The sequence below is a fragment of the Acartia tonsa genome, chromosome 13 (genome assembly GCF_053477335.1).
Source record: "Acartia tonsa isolate MP-2025a chromosome 13, ASM5347733v1, whole genome shotgun sequence".
Taxonomy (NCBI): Eukaryota; Metazoa; Arthropoda; class Copepoda; order Calanoida; family Acartiidae; genus Acartia; species Acartia tonsa.
The window spans coordinates 28,182,636-28,194,893 of NC_137272.1; the positions used below are offsets into that span (position 1 = coordinate 28,182,636).

The 12,258-nt window shown below is 33.4% G+C and overlaps 1 protein-coding gene across 1 annotated transcript in view; it reads right to left on the reverse strand.

Annotated features, from left to right (window-relative positions):
• Positions 1 to 7,924: 7,924 nt before the first annotated feature.
• LOC145303961 (uncharacterized) overlaps positions 7,925 to 12,258 on the reverse strand; it is a 34,858-nt gene continuing 30,524 nt past the window's right edge. Inside the window, exons 18-21 of the mRNA XM_080145630.1 lie at positions 11,881 to 12,224; positions 10,588 to 10,656; positions 9,998 to 10,138; positions 7,925 to 8,216 (exon numbers count right to left, since the gene is read on the reverse strand). Of these exons, the coding sequence (XP_080001756.1) occupies positions 8,090 to 8,216; positions 9,998 to 10,138; positions 10,588 to 10,656; positions 11,881 to 12,224 (681 nt within the window). The 3' untranslated portion in view covers positions 7,925 to 8,089. The remainder of the gene's footprint in view (positions 8,217 to 9,997; positions 10,139 to 10,587; positions 10,657 to 11,880; positions 12,225 to 12,258) is intronic.

Here is a 12,258-nt window from a genome sequence, read left to right on the forward strand (position 1 = left end):
ATGTGAAGTTTCCTAAAACGGAGAACTCAATCGGTTCAAGAGTAATTGAAATCTGGACAAAAAATACATTAGGTGCTACATTATATTAGGATTGCCTTTAAACATGGTTAATTTTCACGGTCTGGAAAAAAGCTTGATATTATTATGCATAGAATTCAAAGAACCAGTGAAAATTGCATTAATCTGGAAAATTTACCTAATGCCCCATTAATATCATCAGACAAGAGGTGTGTGTCAATACCACCTTGATATTAAATTTAGGCAAAGAAAAGGGAAAGTGATTCTAACAAACAATTCTAAGTGAAAATTTCCCCACAACCCTCTTCCCCTATTTATCTCCTTTATACCCACATCCCGAAACAACAGTAAAAAACAAGTTTACGCCAACTCTACCCCAATAAAATATTTAATTTAAATTACCAGCAATTTCAAATGAAATTATTTGGCTGAATAGCAGCCCCTGATATTTAGGAAGGTTTTACAGCCCTATGGTAAAATCCTGAAAATTCTTTTTAAAAAAAAATTAGGTCGCTGCATCGCTGATGAGTCAAAATTATATTTGATAAAAAAAACTTCTAAAATTACATAAAAATCTACAAAAATGAGTTAAAATCATAAAAGGGTTATTAAAATAAGATTTATTTTTTTTATAGATTTTTTTATGTGATTTTGGAGTATTTTGCCTATCTACTTTTTTTTAAAGAATCCACCTTTGTACACGGCTAGGCTCTGAGACAGACATCGTAGCCATACATATTTATGGAGACTATAGTTTTAGAGGCATTGAGAACCATACTCAACTGGACATTTAAAAAAAACAAACTAAAGCTGTAAATTAAAAAAAAAATAACACTTATTCCCACCAAATATATAATAATATATTTTCAAATTATATTTTTAAACATCGTAAATTCTAATTATCATAAAAACATGAATTTATTTTATAAATCTTAAATATTTCTATTATACAAACTTAATAAGAACAAAGATAAAATGGATCATGGAAAGAAAACAAAGTTTCCGGTTTCGTCGTTTTTTCACAGTAGACTTTCTCATACTTCTAGCCCCTGCGGGGGGCTCTAGCCCTGCGGGGCAATCATTAACATTTACTTAACCTAACCTAACCTAAAATAACCCTTCAAAAGCTACTGTGAAAATACGATGAAACCGGAAACTTCGTTTTCTTTCCATGATCCGATAAAATATATAAAGATATAAGATTTCTTTTCTGGAAATTAATAAATTTTATAACAACACATATCTTGAATAATATAAGGTTTTAAATTTAAAAAATTATCTTATTTGCCCCCCAAATATTATTTAAGATTAATTTCACTTGTTTGTTATACCTTATTCCTGATTTTCTACCAAATAGTTTTAGACATATGCCATAGGCGTACGGAGCGCAAAGTGGTTATAAATACTCCAGTAAGAAAATCAAACATTAGTTATATAACATTGTTTATAACTAGCGACTGTGCCACTAAAATCTAGGGGCTTTGTATTGGAAGGGGCAAGAATAAGCAAAATTATATCTTAAAACACCTACAAAGACTTAGTTCAGTTCAGTTCAGTCGCGTCTCTCTTTTGGACTGTGGAGTCCAGAGAATACGGCCACCCTGCTCCTCCATGAATTCCTTTTTGTGGCAAGTGCTTCAGCTTCTCCCCATGTTAATTTCAAATTAAAGAGGTCCTTTTCAGTGCTCCGCCTCCAGGTCATTTTTGGTTGTCCCCGTTTACGTTTACCAGTGGTGGGGTTCCATTTTAAGCACTTTTTTGGAAACCTATTTTGTTCCATTCTGAGCACATGTCCTAGCCATCTTAGTCTTTTAAATTTCACTTCTGCTTCAATACTATTGCACTTGGTCTTAGCATACAGCTCAATGTTTGATATTTTGTTTGGCCAGAATATTTTGCAAATTCTTCTTAGGCAGCTATTGTGAAATGCATTAAGTTGATTTGTTTCAGTTTTCACAGTTCTCCAGCATTCAGCTCCATAAAGAAGAACTGATTTTACATTACTGTTGTAAAGTCTGATTTTTGTTTTCAGAGCAAGTTTCTTTGAATTCCAAACGTTGTGTAGACTGTTGAAAGCAACCCTAGCCTTATCAATCCTGGTTTTAATATCAGCTTTTGAGCCATTTTCACTGCTGATAACACTCCCCAAATAGGTGAATTTGTTGCTTTGTTTCAATTGTTCACCATTTATTGTTATAGTTTGATCAGGGTTTGTAGGTATATTCATAATTTCAGTCTTCTTGACATTAACAAAGAGCCCGACTTGTCCTGCGTATTTGACTAGTCTATCTGTCTTAGCTTGTAGATGTTTAATTGTTTCTGAAATCAGTGCCAGATCATCAGCAAAGTCCAGATCTTCTAGGTGTCCTAGTATGCCCAGCTGGAGACCACGTTTTTTGTCCTCTGTGGTTTTCTTCATCACCCAGTCAATGACCAATATAAATAGAATAGGTGATAAAATGCATCCCTGTCTAACTCCAGTGCTTATTTTAAAGAAATCAGATGTCTTATTGTTTCCAACTGAAACACAGGCTTGGAAGTTGTCATAAAATTTAGTTATCATAATTATCATCTTTTCAGGTATACCATAACTTCTTAGTATTTTCCAGAGTGTTTGTCTGTGTATGGAGTCAAAGGCCTTAGAGAAATCAACAAAATTTACATGGAGTGGCTTGTTAAATTCAACACATTGTTCAATAACTGTCCTAAGGGTGAAAATTTGGTCAACACAGCCTCTTCCAGCACGGAACCCAGCTTGTTCTTCTCTTAGTTTATTGTCAATTTTCTCATCAATTCTGTTTAAAATAACTTTACATAGGACCTTGCTTGGGATAGAAAGCAGCATAATTCCTCTCCAATTATCACAATTGTTCAAATCTCCCTTCTTAGGTAGTTTTATGATTATACCTTTAGACCAGTCAGTTGGTATCTTTTCTTGTCTCCAAATTTTATCAAAGAGATCAGTCAGAGTCCTAGCAGAAAGATCTATGTCTGCCTTAAGCATTTCAGCAGTTATCAAGTCAGGTCCAGGTGCTTTGTCGTTCTTTAGACTATGTATAGCAGCTTTAACTTCTTGAATAGTTGGTGGTCTTGTGTCTATGTCTATTTCATGTCCTGGTTCTGGTTCAGCAGTAATTTCAGGTTCAGGTCTGTTCAACACTTCTTCAAAATGCGATTTCCACCTTTCAGCAACTTCTTTTTCTGTAGTGAGTAATTTACCATCTTTAGCCTTGATAGTTTCACCACTCTTTTTGTTATATTTGCCACTTAATTGCTTGGTTATGTTGTATACTGTTTTCATGTTACCGAAGTCAGCTGCTCTCTGGGCCTTTTCAGCCAGATTGTCAATGTAATCTCTCTTGTCTTTCCTTGTGCGCTTTTTGACTTCTTTGTCTTTAGCAGTATATTCAGCTCTTAAATTGCCCATGTCAGCCAAATGTTGAGCATTATGAATTTTGTTTTTAAGATTCTTTCTCTCTTCTATTTTGTTCCATGTTTCTTCAGAGATCCAGTCCTTTTTCTCTGGTTTCTTGTGTCCTAGGATTTCCTTAGCAGTAGATTGAAAGTTTTCTTTAATTGAAGTCCAAGTGATCTCAGTCTCGTCATTTAGGTCCTCTAAGACTTGAAATCTATTTCTGAGTTTTAAGACAAATTCATTCTTTATCACTGGGTCCTTTAATCTTGAAGAATCATATTGTCTGCCAATCTCACTCTTTTTATCATGGCCAGTACGCTTCAGCTTTAATTTAATCTTACTGACAACTAGTTCATGGTCACTGAATATGTCGGCTCCTCTATAGCTCCTACAGTCTTGCATTGATTTGACCCATTTTCTATTGATCATAATATGGTCAATCATGTTTCTTGTTTGTCCATCAGGTGTTGTCCAGGTATATTTGTGAATGTTTTTGTGTTGGAATAATGTACCTCCTACGACCATATCATTATTTAAACAGAATTCAAGTAAAAGTTCTCCATTTTCATTTCTTGTACCTATGCCAAAGTGTCCCATTGCATTTTCCACTCCAGTCCTGTCAGTTCCTACTTTAGCATTCATATCTCCAAGAACTAGACACATGTCATGTTTGGGTACTGAGTTTCTGATTGATTGCAGTTGATCATAAAACTCTTGTTTTACTTCTTCACTTTTGTCATTTGTTGGGGCATAGCATTGGATGAGGGTCAACTTGCAGTGCCTTGATTGGAATCTAGCCTTAATTATTCTGTCTGATATAGGTTTCCAGTCTATTAGTGAATTGACATGTCGTTTTTGGATAATTATAGCAACCCCATACATATGTTGACTTTCATGACCAGAATAAAGTATTAGGTGGCCATCTTTGGTTGTGGTTTGTCCTTGTCCTGTCCATCTACATTCTGCAATTCCAAGTATTCCGATATTGTAACTTGTCATTTCTTTAACTACTTGGGCTGTTTTAGTTGACAAATACATTGTTCTAACATTCCAGGTTCCTATCTTACAGCTTTGCTTAGAACTTATTGGTCCTGTCATCAAGTTGATAGCTTCCTTTCGGGTTTCACCATCATCTTTCATATTCTCAGTAAACTGAGCATCAGTTCCAACAGTTCTTGTTTCATGCACACCTCTGGCTGTGTTAAAGACAAAGACTTAACTACCATTTAAATAGCCTAAAACCAACCCAAGACATATATACAGATTCCCTGAAATTGAGAACTCAATTGGTTCAGTGCAGTACTCTTAAATTACAGACAAAAAAAGCTTTATATTATAGGATTCTAACCAGGTATAAGGTATAACCAACAAGTGAAATAAATCTTAAATAATATTTGGGGGGCAAATGGAGAGGTCGTCAATTTTACTATATGTTGCCCCCCAACGACAGCTGAAAACCACGTATAGGTTTCGTGATTTCCCCCGAATTAATTTCATTATTTGTATAAGCTGGATTTGAAAACCTTCTATATTCAAAAATTTTTCTTGGAATAAGTTGTGTTTTATCCAATTAATATGATCTTTTTCAATTCAACTATTTCTCAAATTTAAAACCTAAAATATCCAAGCTAAGTGTGAAGAAAACAATAAAATTTATGTATTTATTTCTAATATAATGCTTATTAAAATATACATTAAAATTGTGTAAGTCCGGGAGATACAAAAATATTGCATTTTTATTATAACATTTTGATTTGTGTAAATAAAATTTTAAATTGTGATATAAAAATATCGTTTTCTTACTAAAAAAGAATAAGCGAGTCTATTTATTATGCTATTTTTTTGTTATTATGCTAAATCTAATAAATTTTTCAATATTTGTAAAAAAAATTCCATAAGTATAAAAAATCCTTTTCCAAAAATAATAAATTTTATGATTTTGAAATTCCTAAACGTTTCTGCCAGTTATCTATAAAACTTACGAATGCGCCCTAGTATCTATAGGCTCTGAATTCGAAGGGGTTGATAATGACAATAAAAAAATAGCCCAAAGCCATCCTGGGATCTATGTGAAGCTTTCCAAAACGAAGACCTCAATCGATTTTACATTGTACCTAATCCTAAGGTACATACAATAAAAACCTTACTACTTTGTATAGGATTGGCAAATAATAATACAATCTAGTTCCCTTAATTTTTCGACAATAAGTGAAAATGTTTCAAAATCATAAAATTTAAAATCTTGTTTCCTTTTTTTTATTCTGACAATATTTGACTTACCTAAATATTTTCTTAGTATAGATAGAGATAGATATAAACCCATATTAAGATAGATAGATCTAGATATCAACCCATAATAAGATAGATAGATATTAATACAACGTGAACTCAACATAAAAATTTCCAATATGGAGGACGGGTGTAAGTTTTCAAAAAGAAAAAAAAGATTCCAAGAAACAAAACATTAAACAATATTTCAGGGAGGAAGGAATAGGTAATACTTTGTTTAACTTAATGAATTCTCTTATCTTCCATCCCTTTCTCCCTGGTTTTACATTTCCATAAGCATTTTAAACAATTCAAAACAGATTTGAAGAAAAAAATATTCTTATGTTTCAGCAGAACGTCTGGGGATTCAGAATGTGAAACCCACTTTCTTTACATTTCACACAAGCATGCTTTTAAATTTATTTAAAACGCTGGATACTTTTATTTAGCTCGAACTATTCAATAAAAATGCTGCCATAAAATAGTCTGACATAACTAAAAAGAAAATAATGTATGTATATAGATGTACAGGGTTTGATACAAACTCTTTTGCATGATGCACCTAAGATAATTCCTACCAGGTGTTGGATACAGTGGTACACCGACATACGTCCTAGTGCGACAAACCTCCTGAAGGACAAACGCTCTAATGCGACATCTCTTAAATAAAACCTCCTAAAATATTTTTTTTAGGGGGGGGGGGGGAGGGTAAAATATGTCGACTCATAACACGACATACCATAAATTTTATTTAGAGCTCTACTACGGCGTGAGATGTCGCATTAGGACGTTTGTCGCATTAGGAGGTTTGCCGGTGTACCGATACAGTAGCAGTATAGAAAAAAAGGCGAGGGGGCAGTGCAAAAGGGCTAATTGGCGCAAATTTTACTTTCTGTATAAAAGATAAGTATTACATTAAAGATACTTAATGGTTTTGACTCATTTAATCATAAATAATACTTAAACGTCAGCAAATATGTTTTTTTTAAATTATTTAAATACCTACCTACCTATGATTTTTTTCTTCTAAATCTGGTTTCCTTAGAAGTAGGTAATAAATGCGCCAAACATTTATATGCCTTTCCGCTGTAAAACTATATTATAGTTTGTGTGTTTTATTACTGCAATTAATTTATCTATTAATAGAGTTACGACACTGAGATCACATTTAAATTGTCAATGTTGTTTAACTATTACTTTTGAAAATATTTAAAAATATTTCAGCATTTAATAAACGAATTTTCAAATCACACCCTCAAATTTTTTTAATGAGGTATGTTTATTTAGTTTTATATACTTTTAGGGGTTATTTTATACCTTTGATCATACAGGGTGAATCACAATAAACTGTGTTTTCCTGTAATTTTTTAACACACAATTAAATCTGGAAAAAACAATGATAAGTCCTGGTTCTCTGTTAAAAAATACATTAAATTTATTTCATGTTTTAATTATTCTCTTTAGATCTAAACTATTTCAAAAAGTGTGATGTTTTTTCGGTTAGTAAGACGATCTATTACTTTTAGCGCATTTCTACTTATGGAGATATTAAGCAATAATTGAAAATCTAATGTTTTTTTTAACAGAGAACAAGAACTTAAGTTATGATATGCTTTTAAAGGAGGATTTGTGTTAGGTACCTTAAATATCAATACAAAAATATGCATTTAGAGAAAACTGAGTTTTTAAAAATCTAATAAAACTTAAATATCAGAATAAAGGGGTCCTAATGTGTTTTAATGATAATAAAGGGGTGACAAATATCAGATTTTTTTTATATCTGTATAAATCTAATGATACTCAATTATTATATATTACAAATATCTTAATATCTGTGAATTTTGTAAGTCTATATTTAATATAAAGCCGAAAAATTACAAAATTATCTGAAAGTATCACATAAAATCTTGTGGAAACAAAGATGGGATTATACATATGAGTTATGGTTTAAAATTTTGATAGTCAGAAGACTGTAAATTTTTAGATGAATACATAAATAAAGGTTATTGTTAAAATAAGAATCCTCTCTCAATGTACATTAAGTACAAAGTACAAGAGAACTAGAACATATCAGTACAATATCATTAAAATATAAGACAAGATAATTTTAAACATTGATATATCATTTTGATCCGGCCAATTATTTTTTAGCCACTTACAATTTGGGTGCTATCTTAATCTGAGTGAAAAAACATGTATGTAGTAGGTATCTAAATATTTTTTTCCATGTGTGCAGCAAATTGAAACAGTGAAAAAATTACAAAGATAATTTATTTTTTTTTGTCTTCAGAGTTTACTTTTTTTCATTGTGTGTAGGTAAACTTTTACACACATCAAAAATATTGCGAAGTTTTGTCTCAGCTGAAACTTGCGAACTTATATGGATGTCTAATTTTTCATGGCCACAGGTGTCATAAGACTCTCATTGAAAAATTTGTTAAACTTGAGGAAGTTCATGACTTGTCTGTAGGCTTCGTCAGCTTTCCTGCTGTCGTACTTGGTCATTAAATATCTCCTGAAATCAATAATTTATTTTAAAAATCTATCTACGTACCCTATATTTTTCTTGCATAAAAAAGAGTTATTAACTTTAAAAAAAATATTCAGGGGTGTATATTCTACATGGGATCCCCTGCTCAGGGGGGGGGGGGGAATAAAAAATAAGTGGTTGGAGGGAAAAAAAATGTAAAAATTAAGAAAAGTGAAAACATTTTTTCCAAATAAATATAGAAGAAAATATAGAGTTCTTTAAATGATTTCCATTTCCCCCCTACTTGGTGAGAAAAAACTAGGGGTGAAGAAAAATAAAAAAAATTGTAGCAGGGGAAAAAAAAAATCTTGTGCAGAATATACACCCCTGAAAATATTTATGTACCTACCTAGGTAGTAAACTTATCATTAAATTATACAAAACTATGTGTAACGGTTTTGTAATATTGCACAATACGGGGAAAGATTTCCAAATTATTCTGGCAATAAACTAATCGGGTCATGTGTAGGAAACGAAGTTGCGCGTTTGGTCATATTTTCACAGTAGCTTTTCTCCTATTTATAGTGCCTGCAGGGGGATCTAACCCTGCGGGACAAGCACCTAACCTAACTTAACCTAACCTAAAATAACCTTTCAAAAGCTACTGTGAAAATACGACAAAACCTGCAACTTCGTTTCCTTCACATGACCGAGAGAGAAATTTCAAGTTTTGCCATGTGATCGCACATAGAATAATTGGAATGTCCATAACAGCATGATTGATCAATATATCAACAGTTCCTTATTAACAGGATAATGTTTAAGGACATACTTACATTTTTAGACTTGATTATAGTTATGCTTAGCTTATAACATTGTACTTTGTTGTTATAGGAATCAGTATTCAAAAAATCAACATGTTTAAAATGGACATACGGACATTCTGGTAACGATTATAGAGTTGCTACGCTTTCTAAATCGTACCCAACTACTACAGTAATCACCATACAAAGTTTGAAATCGATAGGATAATTCTAACATGCCTAAATTGAAGAAAAAAGCTATCTGTTCCGAACGAACACAGCATGATTATAGAAAAGCTTCGCTTTTGAAAATAGGATAAATAACTATTAAAACCCTATCTACGCTACATCGCTCTTGCATAAAAACAATTTAAATTTTCTGTTTCTAAAATAAATATTTCTGTTATTGAACTTCCCATTTCCTCTATATAGAGAATATTTTCTCTTAGCATTTAGAGAGAGCCCAATTATGGAATAAAAATGTTAAAATCATAAATATTTAATTTATTTCATAAGTTAATAGGTTTTTATATGTAATACAAAGTAGAACGATGTCTGTCCGTACGTACGTCCGTCTGCCTGTTTGAAGTTTAAGATCTTGGTAACTGCAGAACCGATTGTGCTCTACTTTTAAGGGAACATAAATACTGGTCCTTTAGATTCTTTAGCTTGTTTTTTGGAAGGCGGAACTACCTCCGATCCCCCAAAAAGAAAAACACCAAAAATTTTTTTTTGTAAAAAATAACTATGGCATAACATGAACTGCAACTGTATTGATTTCTACTCTTACTCATGGGGTGAAACTGCTAAAAATTAGGGGCGAAGCCAATAGTACATATCTATATTAAATTAACTAAAAAAAATAAAGAAGTATTTCCATCTCTCCGTCTTTCTAAAGCTAAAGATCTTAATGACCGCTAAACCAAACAGGTTGTGCTTCTTAGAGATTTGAGAATATACCAACTGGTCAGGTCGTGGTTTTAAGCTAGTTTTCTGTTCATTATCCACTAAAAAAATAAATACCTTAATTGAGTCCTGGTTTCTTTGAGGGTGTTATTGAGAAAATGCCAGTCTCGCAGGGAGATGTCGGGTCCAACATCACAGAACTGCAGAGTCAACAAGAATTTTAGCACGTTCACATCCCTCAACAGACCACAACAAGATCTGCACACGATATTCATTAGGTATTGGTTCACATTTTTGCATAAAAAATAACATTATGAGAAACATTATCCTTATATAAAAGTACAATGATGTCTATAATAGTAGCTGAGAAAACCACATTTCCACCATTGCACTGACTTATGGACCGACAAAGTGAATTATAGACATACATGCGCAGCATTAGATGGGTTTCTGGCACCCAAGTGAAACCCAACTGAACTTTTGTCCTACTTATTAAGGACAACCTTTACCTAAGTGAAACCCAACTATTGCCCTTTTTTGAATGGCCACCCTATTAAAAGGAGGGGCCATCCTCCTCACAAGAAGGGGCCACCCCCTAAAAAGGAGGAGAGGGGCCACCTAGCGGAACTTTGGAGCTGAAAAGTACTGCATGTAGTATTATAGAGTAGCTTCGCTACTAAAAAAGAAAGTTGACAATGAATATATCCCTGACAGAGTCCAGAATTTTGAAAATCGTGGTGTTTGATCTTAACACAGGATGCTGCTCATACATATCCCTAAAATCATTTTTTCATTTAGTAAATAAATTGATTGATTGGTTGATCAGCTGTAGTTGCTTAGTGTAATAAGTCGTCATGGAGTAGGTTGAGACACTTATGTGTAGCCAATAGGGCCAGCTCAAGCTTAACGTTCAAGCTTATTATGACTTGATATCTCATGAGAGCTACTCCTTTTACCTCCAAGTTTAGAAGGTGCTCCGAATGTAAGGGATGTACTGATATTATGTACGTACGTTAGATTACAACTTCCTTAAATGATATTTCATTTCAGGAATCTGAATCAGACAACTGATGCTTCTACCCAGATTCCATTCTCTCTACCTGGATCTGATTGTAGTGTTCTTCTTGTGAATGTCCCCGGGGTGTCCTAATTATATCTCATGATTGATTCCAATTACTTGCATATGTGTTTGCTTTATTGTGATAATAATGTTAACTAAATAAACTATTCTGAATCTCTCATGATCATATTGATTACGAACTCCCGGAAGACAATGTATAGAAGATGAATACTGCTTTCAGATAAGCATGCTATAAGCGGGTTAAATGTCCTCTTCATACTACATTCTTCATCTGCGTACTACTATCCTGGATCAGCTCGGTAACATTGAAAAGTTAAATAAGTATGATCAGTAGAGATCTTACGAGATCTGACTGACATATGCTAAGAACATCTGTCTTGATCATAATAGTAGAGATCTTACGAGATCTGACTATTACAAATCAAGAACTGATAACTCTTAGCCAACTTCTACATAGGAAATCTTACAAGCAAGCTCACTTAGGTGAGTCATTTCTACTGTATAACGGTATCTAAACCAGGCAAAAAAGCCGAAAAATCACTATTGGGAGATGTTTTTGAATCACATGCTCTCGTTCGTGCATAGTCCCATTTAAATTCCATGAATTATTAATCGTGCACCAAAAAATGTGCAACAACATTAATTTTCAGTCCATAACATAGACATAAACTAGCGGCTACGCCCCCTTAAAGCCTACAGGGGCACTTTAGTTAGGGGAGGGGCCTCCTTGGAGGGGGGGGGGGGGGTTATTTTTACTGGAGAAGATTTCTCTTATAATTATAAACCAACCCTTTACCTACGAGAAGGTTGCATTGTTCAGGAGAACCATGACGGTTCAGCGATTAGCAGGATTCTTAGGTACACGCACAAACAGAAAGACATCCTGTTACTTTTATATAATCAAAACTTTTAAATTCACCTGACCCCACGAAAGGGTAAAAGATTCAGCTGTTGGCACCAGAACTCATCAGATGAACCAATCACATTCTGAAATTGATCATCAGGGCTAAATATATTATTCCACAGGGTGAAACAATTCATAATCGGTTTGATATTGGCCCTCAGCAGTGCCTCAAAATCAGCGTCGTAAGAGTTGACAAAGGGACCCTCGGATAAATACTTGATACACTTGATGGCCAGCTGTTTGTAGCCGCTGTAGAAAATATTGTCCGAAAATTTGCCCAACTTCTTGCACTCGGCAAATTCTTGCCAATGATCCAGTCCCAGGTTGACGCTCTTCCAGTTGTTCCAGAATACGGAATTCTGTTCAAATAGATCATATGAAAATTTTGAATAG